The 19,965-nt window shown below is 42.8% G+C and overlaps 1 protein-coding gene across 1 annotated transcript in view; it reads left to right on the top strand.

Annotated features, from left to right (window-relative positions):
• The window catches only part of VPS53 (VPS53 subunit of GARP complex), a 135,777-nt gene that overhangs the window by 94,100 nt on the left and 21,712 nt on the right, over window positions 1–19,965 (top strand). The window contains exons 16-18 of the mRNA XM_014827001.3: window positions 4,206–4,288; window positions 5,199–5,277; window positions 16,220–16,368. Coding sequence (XP_014682487.1) covers window positions 4,206–4,288; window positions 5,199–5,277; window positions 16,220–16,368 — 311 coding nt within the window. The remainder of the gene's footprint in view (window positions 1–4,205; window positions 4,289–5,198; window positions 5,278–16,219; window positions 16,369–19,965) is intronic.

Raw genomic sequence — 19,965 nt, 5'->3', positions numbered from 1 at the left:
TGTATGCTGCTTCAAGTTTTTGCTTTTATAAGTAATCCTACAAAGAACATCTAACATATTTTGCATTATTTTTCTAGAACAGATTCTTAGAAGTTCTAGAAGTATTAGTAGATCAGAGACCATTTTGATGATGCATGATAGATGTAGCCAATTTTTTGTTATTTAGTGAAAATTATTTTTACTGATTATAAAAGTAAATATATCCTTAGCACCTATATTGTGATGTCTAAATACCATTTTCCACTAAAAGGAACCAGAGATTCCTGGAGAAATGACTAATTCTAGGTCTGGAGCAGGAGAAGTACAAGATGAGACAGGAATGTCATGTCATACAAAAAGCAAGAAAAATATAAAAGACTGTGAGATCATTTCAGGACTCAGGAGCTATAGTGGGTTTATTTTTTATTTTTTTAAGATTTTGTTTCTTCCTTTTTCTCCCCAAAGCCCCCCGGTACATAGTTGTATACTCTTCGTTGTGGGTCCTTCTAGTTGTGGCATGTGGGACGCTGCCTCAGCGTGGTTTGATGAGCAGTGCCATGTCCGTGCCTAAGATTCGAACCAACGAAACACTGGGCCGCTGGCAGCGAAGCACGCGGGCTTAACCACTCAGCCACGGGGCCAGCCCCTATAGTGGGTTTATTGTACAAAAAGATATGTCCAAATCCTAACCCCCGGTACCTGTAAATGTGACTTGATTTGGAAATACAGTCATATGCCAGGTAAGGACATTTCAGTCAACGACAGACCACATATACCATGGTGGGTCCGTAAGATTAGGACCATAGAGTGTAGTAGGCTAGACCATCTGGGTTTGTATAAGTATACTCTGTGATGTTTGCACAGCAACAAAATCACCTAACAGCACATTCTCAGATGTGTCCCCATTGTTAAGCGACACATGACTGTAGGGTGTTTGAAGATGTAATTAAATAAGGATCTGAAGATAGATCATCTTGCGCTTAGGGTGAGCCCCAAATGCAATGACTAGTGTCCTTGGAAAGAAGGGGGCAGTTTAGCACACAGAGACTCAGGGAACGAGGCCATGTGAAGACTGAGGCAGAGATTGGAGTGATGCGCCTACAAGCTAAGGAACACCAAGGATTGCTAGCAACCACCAGAAGACAACAGACAGACATGGAACGGTTTCTCCCTCAGAACCTCCAGAAGGAACCAACCCTGCTGACACCTTGATTTCAGACTTCCAGTCTCCAGAACTGTGAGAGAAGGAATTTCTGTTTTCAGCCACCAAGTTTGTAGTAGTCATGTGCTACATAAAGAGATTTTGGTCAGCAACAGACTGCGCATACGATGGTGGTCCCATAAGATTAGTACAACATAGCCTAGGTGTGTAGTAGGCTGCACCATCTAGATTTGTGTAAGTACACTCTATGATGTTCACACAATGACAAAATTGCCTAATGACGCGTTTCTCAGAAAGTATCCTTGTTAAGTGACGCATGACTGTAGTTTGTTACGCAGCCCTAGGAAACTAATACAGGAGGCAACCTGAATAAGCTCTACTGGTGAAAGATGGGATATGCAAACATCAGTGAGAATGTTAGCTACAATGGATTGAAAACATCAAATATGTTTAAATCCATTTGGTTATAATGATTTTTAAAAATTCATTTATTGGGGCTGGCTGCATGGCCTAGTGGTTAAGTTGGTGCACTCCGCTTCGGTGGCCCACGGTTTCACCAGTTCAGATCCTGGGCACAGATATGGCACCACTTGTCAGGTCATGCTGAGGCGGTGTCCCACACAGCACAACCAGGGGCACTCACAACTAGAATATGCAACTATGTGCTATGGGGGTTTGGGGAGAAGCAGAAGAAGGGAAAAAAAAGAAGATTGGTAACAGTTGTCAGCTCAGGTGCCAATCTTAAAAAAATAAATAAATAAAATTCATTTATCCCCTTTGAAGACACTAAGGAACCACTGGTACGAACTGAGTACTGGTAAATAAAGGGACAGTTCTCATACTGCCTTTCCTGTCTGACTCGCGCCTCAGCATGACTAATCCATCGACAATGGGAAGTATCTCTTTATAGCAGAGTTTTAATTAATAAATGAAGAAGAAAAGATAGGATATTGTTCTTTTATACCTCCTAAGGGCATAATGGATCAGGGCAGTGACCATCAATGGCTGCTGACATTACAAAAAGAGAGAAAACCAAACATGCATCTCCTGGTAGAAGTACACAGCACCATCGTGAAGCAGTTTGCTAAAAAAAAAAAAAAGGAACCTGAATCTAATCAAGCTTCTCCATCAGACTGCGATTTACAGGAAATACAAGGGACAGAGGAACGTGTTAATTAATAACTTGTAGATACAATCAACAAAATCCAAACTGTGGGAAAATCTACAGGGCAAACAACCCAGTTTCCTTAAGAAAAAATTGCAGGGATGAGGGGGCACAAACAGAAATAGAGGGAGAAACCAAAGAGACTTAAGAATCCAAGCAATAAAGAATTGGAGAATAAAATTTAAAAAACAGTGCCAATAATGTATCAATATTGGTTCACTAATTGTAACACTTTTACACTTAACACTTGCATAGCGGTGTTCCATTCATTGATTCTTTATGAATCACTTATTATGTACCAGGCACTGTATTTGGTAGTAATTAACCATGGTGAACAAAGTAGACAAGTTGCTGTGTGTCGGGGAACTTACACTCATGGGGGAGCCAGATAATAAATAAGTAAGCCAAGATGTAACTTCCATCCTGTAGTAAGTGCTAGGAAGGAAACTAATATTGCGGTGCTAGTTAGGGCGTTATCTACTGAAGTAGAGTGGTCAAGGAGGGCCTCTCTGAGAAGGTGACACTGAAGCAGAGGCCTGAGGGTTGGGAAGGAGACATACAAGTGAGGGGCTTGGAGGGGTCGGGAGGTGGCGGGGGGGGGGGGGTAGCAAAGCAAGGATGCTGGTTGGGAGGAGAGAGCAGAGAGTGTGAGCAAGAGGAAGTAGAAAGTGTGAAGTATGAAGGCCCTGCAGGGGGAAAGACCTTGGTATTTCCAGAAGTTGAACCTGTCGGTATAACCAAAGCCAAGGAAGCAAGGGGCAAAGCAAGATGTGGGCCTGAGAACTAGACAAGCCCCAAATCGTGGTTAGAAGTTTGGATTTTTCAGTGCAGTAGGAAGAAGCTGCTGAAGATTGGAGCATTGTGAGCCTGCACCGTAATTTGTTTCATCAGTCCCTTGTAAATATATGTGTAGACCGTTTCCAGTTTTTCAATAATATAAACTGCACTAGAATATGAGCTTTAAGAGAACACATCTTATCTGTTTTGGTCACTGAATAACTCCCTTACTCTATTACAGAGGCTGGTACAAAATAGGCTTCAGTAAATATTGTTTGAATTAATGAATGCTGCAAAGAATGCTTGTGTATCTTTGTACATTGTTCTCATTATTTCATTGAAATAGTTTTCTAGATGTGAAGCTGCTGGCTTAAAGAGTGTGTATATTTAAATTTTGGCTTTTTAAATAAATTGCGTTCCAAAAAGCTTATACTAAGAGCATTTTTAAATTTAAGACAAAACATTATTCTTAAGAGTTTGTGTAATAGATGAGTTTGGGAGGGTTAGATTAATCAATTCCCGGGATGTTTGGAGATAGTTACAATTCCTGGTCAGTAGTATTTTTCTTTGAGGCAGCTGGGAGCATGGCCAGTGTTTCTCTCCTAGGCTACAGGCTGAGGAAGGCAGACTGTGTTTCTTTTGCTCACCTCAGCATCCCCAACAGCTGGACACGGTGGGTGGCTCATAGTAGCGCTCCGTAAATAGTTTAACTGATTTTACTGCCATCCCCCATCAGAGGCTTCCAATGTTGGTGAGTGAGCCTGCAGTTCATGGGGAAGGGAGTCTCCTAAAAGTCAGGTTCATTTTTAAATTAAGGGAATGAATTGTCAGTGTGCCGTAAGAAACAAGTATAGCCCAGTGCTAAGGGTGCAGGCTCTGGAGGAGGTTTGATTCTCAGCCCTACCACTGCCTGTCTTGGATAGGTCACTCCTCCATTGTCTCATCTTAAAATGGGATAATAATAGAATCTTCCTCAAAGGATCTTGAGTATTGAATGAGTCAATAGATGAAAAGTGTCTAAAATTATACGTGAATCATCAAGCTCAGTAAATGCTAAGTATTATTACTGTGGCACGCCTTTGGATAATCATTAAACATGCTTTTTTTCTTATTTTCTAATAGCTAGAAGAAAAACTCAAAGAAAAAGTTGACGTAAGTCTGATCGAACGGATCAATCTGACTGGAGAAATGGACACGTTCAGCACGTATGTACCTTGCATATGTCTGCTCCAAGGCTGCCCTTCCCCCTTCACAAAGCAGCCTGTCTCAGGCTGTCGGCTTTAGGTCACTACAAAACCTAGGAGGTTTCCAGGACCTTCTGTTAGATCAGGCTTATTCTCTACCTGCCACTTAGAAGCATTAGAAGTTGGTGCAGCTGCCTCCCATTCTGCCTCCTTGGATGCAGTCATTTTTAGCTTACGGGGTCTTTATTGTTGCACTGTCTAGAATAAGAGAAGAAATCCTCCCTTGACCATCGCTGTAGGAAGAGCAGGTCCAAGGCCTTCTATCTGCCCCTTTAAATCCACAGAGGGCCAGCCCCACCTCCAGTGTTTTAGAATATAAAGGGTAAGCAGCCTGATTTTAGCCGGGGGGCGGGGGTGTTTGGGGTAGGAGGGCGTCTATCCAAGAGGTCCAAACTGTAAAGCCTTCTTGATGTTACCTTGCGGTCACTGAATGAGATTGGGAGAGGCCAAGCTTCAGCTTTCACATCAACCGCTTACTGAGGAAAAATCAAAATTCTCTTCTTAGGTCATTTCCTCTGCTTTTCTCAACTCTTTTTTTCACAAGTCCTGGTTTAAACATTCTGAGCAAGCAGGTACTTTTGGAGGAGGAAGCAAAGAGGGATTCTGGGCGTGGCCCTTAGGGAGACTAGCCATGGAATTTTGTGTCCTGAGTGGAGACACACCCAAATAAGACCAGGACATGGAGCAGGAATGAAAAAAAGCCAAAATGCTCCTCACTGTCATTAATTCCCTTTTGAAGTAAAGTCAGCTTTTCTGGTGAAATGATGAATCTGATTTTTACACAGGTGCCTAAAACATTTGGAAGGGGCTGTATCAGTCATTCAAAGAGTCATGTTTTAAGTTGTGACCACAGTATTTGTGTGATTTGCAGTGTCATCTCGAGCAGCATTCAGTTGTTGGTTCAGGACCTGGATGCTGCCTGCGATCCTGCCCTGACGGCCATGAGCAAGGTAAGGCTTCAAGAGTGACCCCAGATGGTTTCTATCGGCCCTTGCCTGTAGCTTCTGCAGGCTCTTCACGGCTTGAAGCATCAGCTGAGAGGAGAACGGAAGACCTCCCGGAGTTTCCTACAGCACTCAGTTTATCTTGCACCTTAGGTCAGTTGCTTGTCCTTTGAGAATGAGGCAGGGAGCAGGTGTGTTTGGTAAGCCTAAGGGAGATGTTGTCTTTGACTAGCATCTGACACATGCTGAAAACCTTACTGTGGCCTCGCCAGAGTGGGTGTTTTGTTAGTGCTTACAGCAGTCACTTCTGACTCATCCTCATTCTTGCCCGCTGAGAGGTTTTTCTGACTCTTGCTGAACTGTGGTGCCAGTGCAGGATTTTGTGATCAGATTGTGGACCCTGGTTTTCTAATAGAGTGGTGGCCCATCGCTGCCCTCCTTTGATACGTGCCACATGCTGCTTTCTGTTGTTACTCAGCTTTTATGGGCCCATGTGTTTTCTTCCCAAAAGAATGTAAATTCCTTAAGTTCGTGGACCATATAGAATATAGAAGACTTATGTTAGCTGGAAATGGGCACTTCTTTACTGATTTCTAAGCCAAATGACATGAAGCTGCCCACTCTAGAGCCTTTTGAGCAGAAGTAGGCAGACTACAGCCTGTGGGCCAAATCTGGCTCCCAGCCTGTTTTTGTAAGTAAAGTTTCATTGGAACACAGCCATCTTCATTCATTTGTATATTATCTATGAGTGCTTTTGTGCTACAATGGTAGAATTAGGTAATTGCAACTGAGATCATATGGCTTGCAAAGCCAAAAATATTTACTGTCTGGCCCTTTACAGGAAAAGTTTACCAATGCCTGTTCTAGAGTCACATACTCTTGTAGCATCCTTACAAATTCTGGAGAAAGAACTTTTCTGGGGCATAGTGGCCAGTAAGTAGCAGAGTATAGTGGAAAGAACCACTGATTTTAGAGTCAGACAGACCTTACTTTTCTCATTTTTCCTTTGGAGGTGTGAGCAAAGGACTTAACCTCTGGGGGCCCAAGTTACCTCGTCGGTATGTGAAATGGGGCTGCCTGCCTCCCAGGTTGTTGTGAGGATGGAGCCCATGGAGGGTGCCTGGCCTGGTGCCAATAAACGCGGGTCCTCTTTCCCTCTTGCCACAAGGTTGTGTAAGCAGACATTTGGCCTGAATTTGGTTTTGTAGTAGATTGTAAATATTTAACAAAAATAGGATTAAAACCAAAACTTAGGCTTCAGGGTTTTATGAAGCTAAGTAGCGAGTCCTGAGTAGCTGATGTCACAAAGTTTCTATTCACAAGGCTGATCCTTTTGCCAATCAGATGCGGATGTGTATTTCCAGTTCAATGTTTAGAAGCAGAATGCTCTGAGCAGGCAAATTGAGGCTAACCCATTTTCTTAAAGGAACCTGGCTCTGAAGATTCATTTTGTGGGCTCTGATCATCCCATAGCTGCTGGTGAACATTCACTGCATCCTGAATATGATCTGTTCCAGCTGCCATCTCTCCTGAACTGCCACACACTTTAGATTGGAATGCAACTGGTGAAAGAATTTTTACATTTACCAAAGGAAGAGTGGATTTTTTTTTTCCAGTAAAATAACAGTTGTAGGGGGTTTTAACACTCCAGGTGTTGCTTATATGAACTGTCAGTTCATTAGGTGGATTTCCCTCAAACTCTCCTCCACCCCACCACCCATTTCTCCCCCAGACCCACATCAGCAAATATTAACAGAGACCGTACCTCCAGAATCTTTTGTTTATATCACAGGAAAACCGCAGACTTGGGAACACAGCAGCTGGGAGGCCATTACTCTTTGTCTGAGTCTTCTGGAGTTCTAGCGAAATGAAATCCATGTGATGAAAATGACCAGATGTAAACAAGCCAAGCAGTCACAAATTGATTCAACATACACTCTCTGTTATTTGTGCCTGCATCCTGTTTTGTGTAGTTTCTTCTAGGATTTTTAAAAACTTTTGTTTTATGATCAGGCTTATTTCTGTCTCTGATTCCATCATTTTTGCTGCTAGGTGAATAGTTCAGTTCAGTCTCTGCCCAGCACAGTGCTGGGAGTTAGAAGACTGAGAAAGACATGGACCTTATCCCCAGGTACCTAGATTCCCGAAAGTGTGGGGTGAGAGATGTGTGAAATGAGAGGCATGCCCAAATAACTGCAATGTGAAGTATGAGGAAATCAGTACCCAAAAAAGTACAAAACACACCCTCTTTAAAAGATGAGAGAGTTCCTATCAGGTGAGGAAGCAAAGAAAGCCTTCATAAGGAAGTAGCATTTGAAATAGACCGTGGAGGATGGGGGAGTTTTGGGTGAATTTGTGATTAGGAGGGCATTCTGAACAGGGCGACAAAATGAACAAAGGTTTATAAAATTAGGAAAGCTCAGAACTTTGTCTTAATTGTCAATCTCATTGCACATCTTTGGAATTCCACAGGGTACTCTGTACTTGCACTTACATAGTTTGCATAGATTGGAAACAAGGCTGCCCTCAAGGAGCTTATATTCTGGTGGGGAGAAAGCTTAGAATAATTGATGCTGTAAATAAATGTATTTTATAAATGGTGTGAAAATGAGGGTTGGGTTTGCCAAAGTGGAATGGAGTTGTTAGATGATTCTGAGTTGATTGACACAGGCTTCTTTGACAAGATGGATTGAGCTAAGACCTCATTCTCATTAAGGGACCCCATGTCTTTCTCCTTGGTTCGCATCCAGGGCTTTCATTATTTGTTCCTTCACTACCTGGTTTGTTCCGTGAACACTCCGTGTATATACCTATACTCCAGCCTCAGCCTTCACTTTCCTGAATGCATTAATTTTTGAGGCTTCCATGCCTTTTCTCATTTTATTCTTGCTGCCTCGACTTCTCTTCCCACTGTTGTCTCTCCAATGAGCACATCCTTTAAGATCCAGTTCAAATGTCTGCCCTCTTTTTAAAAAGTCAGGTATAATTCACATACCACAAAATTCACCCTTTTGAAGTATGTAACTCAGGGGCTGGCCCCATGACATACTAGTTAAGTCCAGTGTGCCTGGGTTCGTCGGTTCAGATCCCAGGTGCTGACCTACACCACTCATCAAGCCATGTTGTGATGGTGACCCACATACAAAATAGAGGAAGATGGGGCATAGATGTTAGCTCAGGGCTAATCTTCCTGAAGCAAAAAAAAGAGGAAGATTGGCAACAGATCTTAGCTCAGAGTGAATCTTCCTCACCAAAAATAAGTAAGTAAATAAGTAAAGTATAAAATTTAGTGGGTTTTGGTATGTTCACACGGTCCTACAACGACCACTATCAAATGCCCAGAATATCTTCATCACACCAAAAAGAAGCCTCATACTTATTAGCAGTCACTCTCAGTTTCCCTGACAATCACTAATGTACTTTCTTTCTCTGGATTTGCCTGTTCTGGACATTCCACATAAATGGATCATACAGTATGTGGCCTTTTGTGACGGACTTTCTTCACTTAGCCTAATGTTTTTAATGTTCATCCATGGGGTAGCATGTATCAGTACTTCATTCCTTTTTTATTGCTGAATAATATACCATTGTATGGTTATACCACATTTGGTTTATCCATTCATCAGTCAATGGGCATTTGTGTTTTGTCCACTCTTTTTTTTTTTTTTTTTTTAAAGATTGGCACCTGAGCTAACAACTGTTGCCAATCTTTTTTTTTTTCTGCTTTTTCTCCCCAAATCCCCCCAGTACATAGTTGCATGTTTTAGTCGTGGGTCCTTCTAGTTGTGGCATGTGGGATGCCGCCTCAGCATAGCCTGATGAGCAGTGCCATGTCCACACCGAGGATCCAAACCAGTGAAACCCTGGGCCACCGAAGCGGAGCACGTGAACTTAACCACTTGGCCACAGGGCTGACCCCATCTCCACTTTTTAACTATTATGAATATTCATGTCCAAGTTTTTTGTGAATATGTTTTCAGTTCTCTTGCATATACACCTAGGAGTGGAACTGCTGGATCATGTGGTAGCTCTGTTTAACATTTTGAAGAACTCCCAAACTGTTTTCCACAGCAGCTACACCATTCTACATATTACCCACCAGCAGTGGATGAGGGTTCAAATTTTCCGTATCCTCACCAACACTTTTTTTTAAATTATAGTTATTCTAGTGGGTATGAAGTGGTATCTCATTGTGATTTCAATTTGTATTTACATTTCCCTGATGACTAAGATATTAAGCATCTTGTCATGTTCTTATTGGCCATCTGTATATCTTTGAAGAAATGTCAGTTCACATCCTTTGCCCATTTTTAAATTGGGTTGTCTTTCTGTTGTTGAGTTGTAAAAGTTCTTTTTTATAGTCTGGATACTAGACCCCTTATCAAATATATAATTTGCAAGTATTTTCTCCCTTTCTGTGGGTTTTCTTTTCTCAATCATGTACTTTGAAGCACTAAAGTTTTTAATTTTGATGAAGTCCAATTTTTATATTTTTTCTTTTGATGCTTGTGCTTTTGGTGTCATATCTAAGACACCATTGCCTAATCCAATATGAGAAAGATGTACGCGTATATTTTCTTCTAAGCATTTTATAGTTTTAGCTCTTACATTTAGGCCTTCAGTCCATTTCGAGTTAATTTTTGTATATGGTGTAAAGTAAGGATTCAACTTCATTCTTTTGCATGTAGATATCCAGCTGTCCCAGTACCATTTGTTATAAAGACTATTCTTTACCCATTGGATGGTCGTGACAGTCTTGTCAAAAATCACTTGGCCATAGATACATGGGTTTATTTCTGAACTCTCAGTTCTATTCCATTGATCTGTATGTCTGTCCTGATGCTGATACCACACTGTTTTGATTATTGTAGCTTTGTAGTAAGTTTTAAAATCAGGAAATGTGAGTCCTCCCACTTTGGTCTTTTTCAGATTGTTTTGGCTATTTTGAGTCTCTTGCAATGTCACCACAGTACCTAGACTACCTCTCTACTTTGTTATACAGTTATTTTTATATCTCTGTCTCCCCTGTTAAGCTTTGAACAGCTTGAGGGCTACGTCTTATTCATTTTTGGATCTCCATGGCGTAGCACAGTTCTTGCTTAACAGTGGTACTTCCTGAGTGACTTTGAAGGTAAAGAAGGCAGGAAGAAGAAAGAACTGAAGTTTGTAGACATCCATTTGACCAAAGAATGGTGACAACGTGAGACGTGGATAGCTCTACTGAACAGATTTAACGGGGTGAGCTAGTAGACATAGGGTGGGAGACTCGGGCGTCTTTCTGGGAAATGGCAGGATCACGACTCCGTGAGATCTTGAGGTGCATACAAGTGCTGTTGAGGATGATGCGACGCTCCTCGATGGTGCTCACTAGCAGGGCTTCCTTCTTCAACAAGTAGCATCCTGGAGCTGATTGAGGAAGGTCAGAAATAGGAAATGCCCATGTGTAGCTTTTAGGTCCCTGGGTGTGGGCAAGAGCCCTGCAGCTGGAAAAGGAGAGGAAAACATAGAGAGGCCAAGTTTGGTAGAAAATACCTGGAACGACCTTAAACAGGCCAGGCCCACATGGAGGAAGTGAAATCTGATGAGAGTTTAGTCGTTTCTCTGAAACTGGAACTTTGAGATTGCAGTAGTGTTGCTGATAAGTTATGTCACAATTACCTTTCCAACCACTTTCCCCGTCCGTGTTGCATTATTTTCTTAAATGAGCTCTGTGAGATGATAGTAAGTTATTTATGGAGCACTTACCGGGAATCAGCACCCAAGTGCCTTATCTCACTTAATTCTGATGATAAATTTGGGAGGTACCTATGTTATTTTCTTCTCCCTTTCACAGATTAGGGAACTGAAACGCAAAGTTAAGTCCCTTGTCCCAGATCTCTTAGCTAGTTAGCGTGTGGCAGAGCCAAGATTCAAACTCAGCTGTCTCCATGCAAGATTGTACCACACCGTCTGTACAGAGTAAGAGTAAGTCCTTTCGGCAAATGTAGAAACTGAAGCAAAATCAGCTGAAGTAACTTGCCTGAAAGCGGAAGAGCGATAAGTCAGTGTGCGTCCGGGACTGCTAGGTTCACACAGCTGTTCATGCTTGCTTGATTATGAGCTCTGCAAGCATCCGGGGGCATCCTGTTAGGTATTGGTCTTCAGCTTTTCTTGATCTGATGCCATGACTTTCCTGCAGGGGAGAAAATGGGTTGAGCAGCCAACCCAAGTATTCCAGTCTGCTTGGCATATTTCTCCCTGAAAACTGGCGAATTGTCATTCTGGTGTGTGTGTTTCTTTTCTTTTTCATAATATGCCCAAAGCCATATAGCTTTATAACAGTGAAGCCAAAAATCAAGTCTCCTGATTCTTGAAAAGGTAGTTATTTGGAGTGCTTTGGTGGAAATATGAAGAGTCCTGTTTTTTAAATGTAAATTCTGTAAATCCTTAGCAATTAGTATGTCTGGTTTTGGCGTTATATGTAGGATAAGAAAAAAATGTTATGTGTTCCTTAAAAGGGACCATTGGTCCCATGGTCCCTCCTCACTATGTCCTTTTTCCTGGGGCTACTCACATCACTAGGTTGAAAGAATCTAAGTCTCTGTCTGAAATCAAACACACTTAGATTTTTACCCATCAATGATAGTTTTAGGAAAAAAAACAGAAGAAACTGAACAAATTAAATTTCCTTACAGTCTGGCGTGTAATTTCTATCGAGTTTCAAGATTGTGAACATGTACCGATTTAGGAGGCTGCATTACTATTCCCCAAAGACATTTTGAAATAGCTAGAACAGTCCTCAAATCTGTTCTCATTTTCCTCAGTCATTAAAATGTAGATCTATTTCAGGAGGTCGACAGAACTCCACGGTTAAGAAGTCCTCAAGTTTGCTTTCCACCTATAATCAAAGCACATCTTTCTTTTTTCATAAAAGAGATTGTTTTCTCATTATGAACAAAGCAAATCACCTTCATTAAAGAAGATACAGATTTTTAAAAAGAAGAAAATTTAAATCCCCCATAATTCCAATTAGTACATATATTTTAGTCTTTCTTTTTATGCATATATTTTTTAAATAAAATAAGTTTATACTTTACATACTAGTTTATACTTTACATACTAGTTTATAACCTGTTTTTCTCATTTAGCAGGTTTTAATAGTTTTCTGTGTCATTTAATCTAAAGCTGTGATATTTTTAGTGATTGCATAGTATTCCATAGTACAGAGTATTTATTGTTAAAATTGTAAACGTAGTTAACATTTACCATGGAATTAATATATGCCAGGCACTATGTGAGGGGCATTCCATGCATTATCTCTCAGTAACCGTATACATCATAGATATTAGCATCATCTCAATTTTACAGCTGAGGAAACTGAGGCGCAGAGATGTTAGATATCTTGTCCAAGTCACACTTAGCAGGTCGCACAGACACTGTTAGAACTCATCACTGGCGGACTCCAGATGTCCTCATTTTAGGTGCTGTAATCTATTCCTTCCCTTAAAATGTATGTAATCGATTCACTTCTGAGGGATTTTTAGGTTATTTCCCATTTTTCACATTTGTACACAGTCTGGCCGTGGACAGCCCGGTTCCCACCATGTCTCCCTGGCCAAGTGTGGGGTCCTGGAGGCTCTCACACTGCTATCTTGCTGGTTTTCTTGCTTGCTGTTTCCATCAAACCTATGCCTTAGTTACTACTTCTTTTGCAAACTGTTTTTCTTGTTGTTTACATGGTACGAATAGTTGTCAATCCCATCCCACCCCCTAAACAAAAACCACAAACAGAAAAACTTTTAAGTGTGGAGGAGTAAATTTTAAATGTCAAAGGCAGAGTTTCCTTGGAGAAGTTGGAGTCCTCTTTCTGCTGATGGCTTTTCATGATGCTTGTTCTTCCAGTGCAAGCTACAGGTGGTTTCCTTTTTTGAAAGAGAACTTTGCTTGATAACTGTATATTTCATTAGCTTCTCTGAGAAACCAGGCTTACCTGGAACTAAGGCCCAGTTAAGTCCTTTTCTTCTTTTTTGTTTTTTCCAATTCTTTTTTAACAAGTGTCTAGGAAGCAGCCTGGTGTGGTGCTTGGGTTTAGACAGACCTGGGTTGTCTCCACTCTACCGTTTACCAGCTGTGTAATTGTGGGCATTACCTAACCTTTTTGAGTTTTTTGAGTTTCCTCATCTACAAGATTCCATGAGAGCTCAATGAGATCGTGTATGGATAGTAAATGAGATGGTGTATGCAAAATGCCGGGCCGAGTGACCTGCACATGGTAGGCCCTAATGTAGGTGTCTTGTGCCGTCCAAGTTGTGGTGTTCAAGTTGCAGCCCAAACCCTAAGTCACCCAGGGTGGGTACCAACAAGCATCAACCGTCTGAGGCAATGACTGGGCAGAATCGCTGCTGACTATACTTTGCACAGTTTTTAGAAACAGTAAAAGCAATGTCAACTTTCATCGTTCTCCAATACTTTAAATCATTTTCTTTCTTCATTAAGCTGACTTAAATTTAAAATCACACATCCACTTGACTTTTGCTAATACTTCTTTTAATTTAATCAGTGGAGTCCCAACTGGCTAACGCATTAAAGCAAATCAGATCTTTTCACTTGTATTCCAAATGTGGACACATAATGACGTGGCCAGTGGTGATCAAGACGTTAGCTCACCAGCAGGAACTTCAAGTCCCACGTCCCCACGCTCTGTCTTGCTTCAGAGTTTCTTTGTAACCAAAGACAGGGCATGTCACCACCTCCCTTTATGGTCATCATCTGCTAATGGAGAACTGTAATGTTCAGATAACTGTTTATTAACTTTTCAAAGTATTGAAATATAAATGCTGCCAATTTGCAAAACAATAGTCATTACTATGGAAGAGCTTCATATCAATAGGGGGATGGAGGGGCATCAAGCTCCCTACCCAGTTCACTGGGTTTACCCGGGACATTCTGCTCCAAGTCTTGCTGCCAAGCTTGGGGAAGAGAAGATGAAGTATAGATGTTAACAGCACCTTTCAATTTTGGCCTCACCCTATGAACTCATTTAAAATCACTTAGGATGCTCATTGTTTGCATGGGTCAAATCTCTAAAATCAGATGGAAAAAGAAGCCTCTCAAATGAGATAAAGGAGAATAAGGAAAACATTACGTATAACCAAAACATTTGAATATAAAGTCAGATCATATTAGACCTTTCTACTTTTCTCCATTGTTTGTTTTTGTTTTTCCCTGGTAAAAAATGAGAGACCTTGGGGCTAGCCTGGTGGCGTAGTAGTTGAGTTCACCCACTCTGCTTCGGTGGCCTGGGGTTCGCAAGTTCGGCTCCCAGGCGCAGGCCCAGCACAGCTCATCAAGCCACACTGTGGTGGCATCTCACATAAAACAGAGGAAGATTGGCACAAGTGTTAGCTCAGGGCCAATCTTCCTCACAAAAAAAAAAAAAAGAGAGAGAGAGGGACTTTTTACTGTCTGCAGCCTAGTTGTGAAACCTTGCATAAGACTTAATGTCTCTGGGCCATGATTTTCTTATCTGTCCCCTCCTGCTTTTCTATGGTTCTGTGCTTACACACACCTGAAGCTTTTAGAATATAAATGTCTGCTGATTTGAAGAAACATTAGGACAAAACATAGAGTCATTTGAGCTTCCCAGGAGCCGGGGAATCATCCATGTACAATAAGATTCTTTTAAACAAGTTCTCTCAGTATTGAATTTTTCCTTTCCCCAAGAGCTCTATAAAAATAGTGTTTTCTTGCCAGAGACATCAAGGCCACAGAACTACTGCCCTCCTTCTATGAACATATTATATGGTTTGTGTTTGGCTTAGGATCTTTTAACAGACAGCCCAGCGTGCTCTGAGAGGCTGACTCAGCAGAACTCTTCTAGCACATCCGCGCTCTTTTCAGGATCACGGCGCCCGTTCCCTGCCAGCTTCGGGGCACACTGGGCTGATCCTGCCTCTCTCTTCCTGGCCGGATCCAACGGGGAGAGACAGTGCAACATTGCTTCTTTCTCCGTTTTGGTGTTTTCCAGAGTGTTGCCCTCATTCTCCTCAGGTTCTTAGAGCTTGAGCCAGGCAGGTCTCTTTTTGGCTCATGGCCTGGTCAGGACCACTCGGGTCTCTCACTGATGCTCATCCCCCCGACGCCTGCCCTCCACACGTCCCTGTGCCTCTTTCCTGCCCTGTTCTCCATGTCGCTGTCTTACCCCCTAATCTGCCCCCCATGTTTGCCAGAGATCCTCTTTCCTTTCCCTTGATTGAAATCCCGACATAATCCCAAAGGTTTTAGGAGTAAGAGTCTAACGTTTTATTATGGAAAAGTTCAGTTATATACAGAAGTGAGAAAATAGTGTAATAAACCTCATTCACCCATCACACAGCTTCACTAATCTTATTTCGTCTACTCCTCCCAACCCTGGATTATTTTGAAGCAAGTCTCACATGTCATATCATTTCTAGTTTTCTTTTTTAAAAATCCCAACTCCTCCCAATTGACTTGAGAAAAAGGCATAAGTGAATGCTCGTCCAGGTTTCATGTTCTTTGGCCCAGCCGCCTCTCTGCTCTCCCAGGCTGCCAATCCGCTCAGAAGTAGGTGTCCCCCCCCTCGTCTCCCACAGTCCCTTTCTGCTGGGACAGCTGACGGAAGAATATGATCCAGTTCATCTGCCTGCTGAGGTTCCTGTAGAAGATGGCCCCTTCTGTGGGAAGGGAAGGCCATTTCAAGCACGAGGGGGACAGGGTAGGAAAAGGTGCCTGAGTCACACCTCGCTCTCAAGGAGAAAGTGGGCTCACTTGTTTTTATTCACAAACAGCCACTACAGACTGGGTAAGACAAACTCCCCAAAGCAAAATGGCAGCTGTGATGGCAAGCCGTGGCCTCCTTTCTACTCCCCCTGCCCCTTTGCTGGTAACAGGGAAGGCTGTCCTTTCGTGAAGGATCTAAAGGCTTGTCCTGCCCTGTCTCCATTTTCAGATGCAGTGGCAGAATGTGGAGCACGTTGGTGACCAGAGCCCCTACGTCACATCTGTCATTCTTCACATTAAGCAGAACGTCCCCATCATCCGTGACAACCTGGCTTCCACACGGAAATACTTCACTCAGTTCTGCATTAAATTTGCAAAGTGAGTCCTGGCACACTGTTGTCACTGGGTATTTTTTTTTTTTATTTTTATTGAGTTAATGACAGGTTACAATCTTGTGACATTTCAGTTGTACATTATTGTTTGTCAGTCGTGTTGTAGGTGCACCCCTTCACCCTTTGTGCTCACCCCTCACACCCCACCTTTCCCCTGGTAGCCACTAATCTGTTCTCTTTGTCTACATTTTTAAATTCCTCATATGAGTGGAGTCATACAGAGATGGCCCTTCTCTAACTGGCTTATTTCACTTAACATAATTCCCTCAAGGTCTATCCATGTTGTTGCAAATAGGACGATTTTGTTCTTTTTTACAGCTGAGTAGTATTCCATTATCACTGGGTATTTTGAATGCTATACTTACAGTCCAGGTGAGCATGCTCACAATCCAGGTGTCCCCACCATCCAGCTGGGGCTTCTTAAGTGGTGCCTGGAGGCAAACTAAATTTTTTGTACCCCTAAAGAAGCATAATAATGAAACTAAATTTGCTACTTAAAGTCAGAGGTGACAGTAACAGCAATACAACCATCAACCACATCAAGGCAAACAAAGATGAATTGGAGGATCCTGTTATTTTGAATTATGCGGACATAACAGCACCCCCTGCCTCCTACCAGGTTTGGATAATTAAAATTATTTTTCAGTGATTTCGTGTATGTATTTTGTCTCTCCAACTAGATTATAAGCCTTTTTAGGGTAGGAACCATCAGTTCTGTTTCTTTTGAGCCTTCTTTTCCTTCTTCTCTATAGTCCTTATCACTGTGGCTGCCAGAATTTATCCACTTGTGGACGTCCTGGAGTCCAGGGAAGGTACTAGAACTCAGGAAGAGCAAGTCAGGGAGCTCCGTTGCCAGAGCAGATGAAGTGAACACTGTGCTGCATGTCTTCCTGCCACGTCCTCGTGTGTGGCCATTTCTGGCTTGACGTTTTGAAGCAGGGAAATAGTTTGGTCCTTTGCCAGTCTGCATCTGGCTGTAGCGTTGTTCTGCCTGAGATCAGGCAGCCTAGAGGGTCAGTGCCTCGTCTGACCAATTATCAAACAAGCATTTTGGCAAACTTCTCAGGGAAGGGCCCCAGGAAGGTCAGCCCAGTCCAAGCTACTGTATTTAGGTTGTTCTCATCCAAGTCCCAAAGGTGATTTCAGACTCCAAGTTTCTGTCTTCCCCAGCTCTCTCCCAGTTTGTATTCAATTAAGGCTTTCCCTCTCCCTCACAGATAAACCCCTGAGGAACAGCTCTTATAGAGTAGCTGGTGGCCTTAGCGTCGGTTACCAGTTTGTCAAGAAAGGCTAGCGTAGACTCTCCAGGGAGGCGCTCGTGTTTGCAGTGTGGCAGATGAACCAGGAGTCGACAGTCCCCTCGGACTCTCTTGGTGCTCCTTAGCGTGTGTTAGAAGCATTGCCGATAAATCACATTGTGACACTCCCCATAACTCCTGGTAGAAACAGTGTCTCTGCAAAAGTTTACTATGACCAAAAATCTGTAGTGTGGGTGCACAGGGGTCTGACTGAGGTAACGTTAAAGTGAGCATGGGATCCGTTTACCTCGCTAGTCCCAGCATCTGCCTCACAGTCTCTCCAAGCCCTTTAGTTTTATTACTAACCCCCTCTTGGGTGAGCTGGGAATAGGATGCCCATCTCCTACATCTGGAAAAGGTTAACCTGCGATCTAAAAAGCGGTTTTCTGACTTAATCCATGGTGCCCTCTTCTCCTTGTAAAATCCCAGCCAAAGACTAGGAACCTCAGAGAGGGGACTGTGAGGAGCCCCGCTCCCAGCCAGGGGCAGTAACTGCCGCCACCCAATGGCCTGGAGAAGCCCTTGTCCGGTACCCATCAAAGACACCTCCCCGGTCCCTGTGTTTTCCCTGCTTCATCCCCTGTGGACGAGCACACAGAGCCAGTTCAAGGGCAACCAAAGCCTGTGATACTGTGCAGTAACTTAAGTTATGAGCTGTGTGTACCATTGCGATTAGTCGTGAATTCGATCGCATGTTACTTGTTTGGCCTGGCTCTGGTTTACAGCATGGCAGAATCCCTCCTAAATACTCCCTTGTTCCCACTTCCTCCTGATCAGCAGACCGTCCCCTCGTCTGATCTCTGGAGTTTACATTCCTTTCCGTTTAACTTCCTTTCCTCTCCTACCAATGCAAAGCCATAGATGTTTCCTTCGGCCTCCATTTGGTCTCTGAAACAACAGCTGTCTTTCCTGTTTAGCCGTCAAGATCACCCCTCTGGTTGAAACTTCTATTTGAACCACAAGTGACTTCCCTCCTCTACTAAGCTGATTCTCCTCCATTCAGTAATGGAGATAATAAGACAAAGCTCTGAATAGTGTTTCAGAGGATAAAGTGAGAAGTCTTGTGTAAACTTCCTGCTAAAGTACTGGTATGAAGCTGACATTCAAAAAGTGGTAGCTGCTACCGTTGTTATTTGTTATTATTTATTAACATGCAGACACAGAATTAAGTGCTTTGACTTAATAGACATGGTTCCTATCTTCATTTGCATGATAGTCAAATGGATGGAAATAGACATGTAAGCAAATAAGTATAATAAAGTAGTTTATGTGTTAGGCTAGAGGTCTGTGGACTCTATGCAGAGTATGGTAGCAGTGACTGAGGAAAGACTTCACAGGAGAGATGTCCTTTAGCAGAGTCCAAGAGGTGTGTGTACTGATCCACATGGCTGTAGGGGAAGGGCATTCCAGGTAGAGGGAGCAGTGTAAGCAAAGGCACAGAGGCATTAAATAGCCTGAAGAATCATGGCATTTGTAAGTAGCTCAACCAGGTTGAGGCATAGGGTGCCAGGGCTTAGCATGATGAGGCTGGGGACAGAGAATCAAAACGATCAAGAAGGCCTTAAATGTAGCCATTGCGAGAGTTTTAATCAGAGGAGGGTCTTGATCATATTTGCATTTGAAATAAATCCCTTTGGCAGTTGATGGGTTAGAAAGGATGAGGCTGAAGGCAGGGAGACCAATTAGGAAACAATTGAAAGAACTTAAGTGGGGCCACCCTGTGGCCAGTGGACACGAACATGGCACTGCTCACAAAGCCATGCTGAGGCGGCGTACAGCTAGAATATTCAACTATGTACTGGGGGCTTTGGAGAGAAGAAGAAGAAAAAAGATTGGCAGTGGATGTTAGCTCAGGTGCCAATCTTTAAAAAAAAAAAAGAGCTTAAGTGAGAAAGGTAAGGGCAGCAGCAATGAGGGGCAGTGGGGATGGTCAAGAGGGGTGGATATAGGAGTTCTGGGGAAGACCTGGGAACTGACTGGATATTGGAGTTGAAGGCAAGGGAGCAGTCTTGGGTAACTCCTGCTTTCTGACTTGGGTGACTGGGGAGATGAGATGCAGTCTGCTGAGCCTGGATTCCAGGCTGGAGCTGAGTCTCGAATATGCTGGAGTTGAGGTACTAGTGCCATTGCAGTGAGATGTCCAGTACGTCATTGGATATTACAGCGAGCACAAGTGCACAGGAAAAGATGTAGAGAGATCGAAGAGGATGGAGCTCACAAGCCTGAGAGCAGCATTTGAAGAGTGAGGAGAGGAAGGTGCTAGCCAGCCTCTATCTCCACCCCAA

The sequence above is a fragment of the Equus asinus genome, chromosome 13, assembly GCF_041296235.1.
Source record: "Equus asinus isolate D_3611 breed Donkey chromosome 13, EquAss-T2T_v2, whole genome shotgun sequence".
NCBI lineage: Eukaryota > Metazoa > Chordata > Mammalia > Perissodactyla > Equidae > Equus > Equus asinus.
This window is presented reverse-complemented; position numbering and strand designations above follow the sequence as displayed.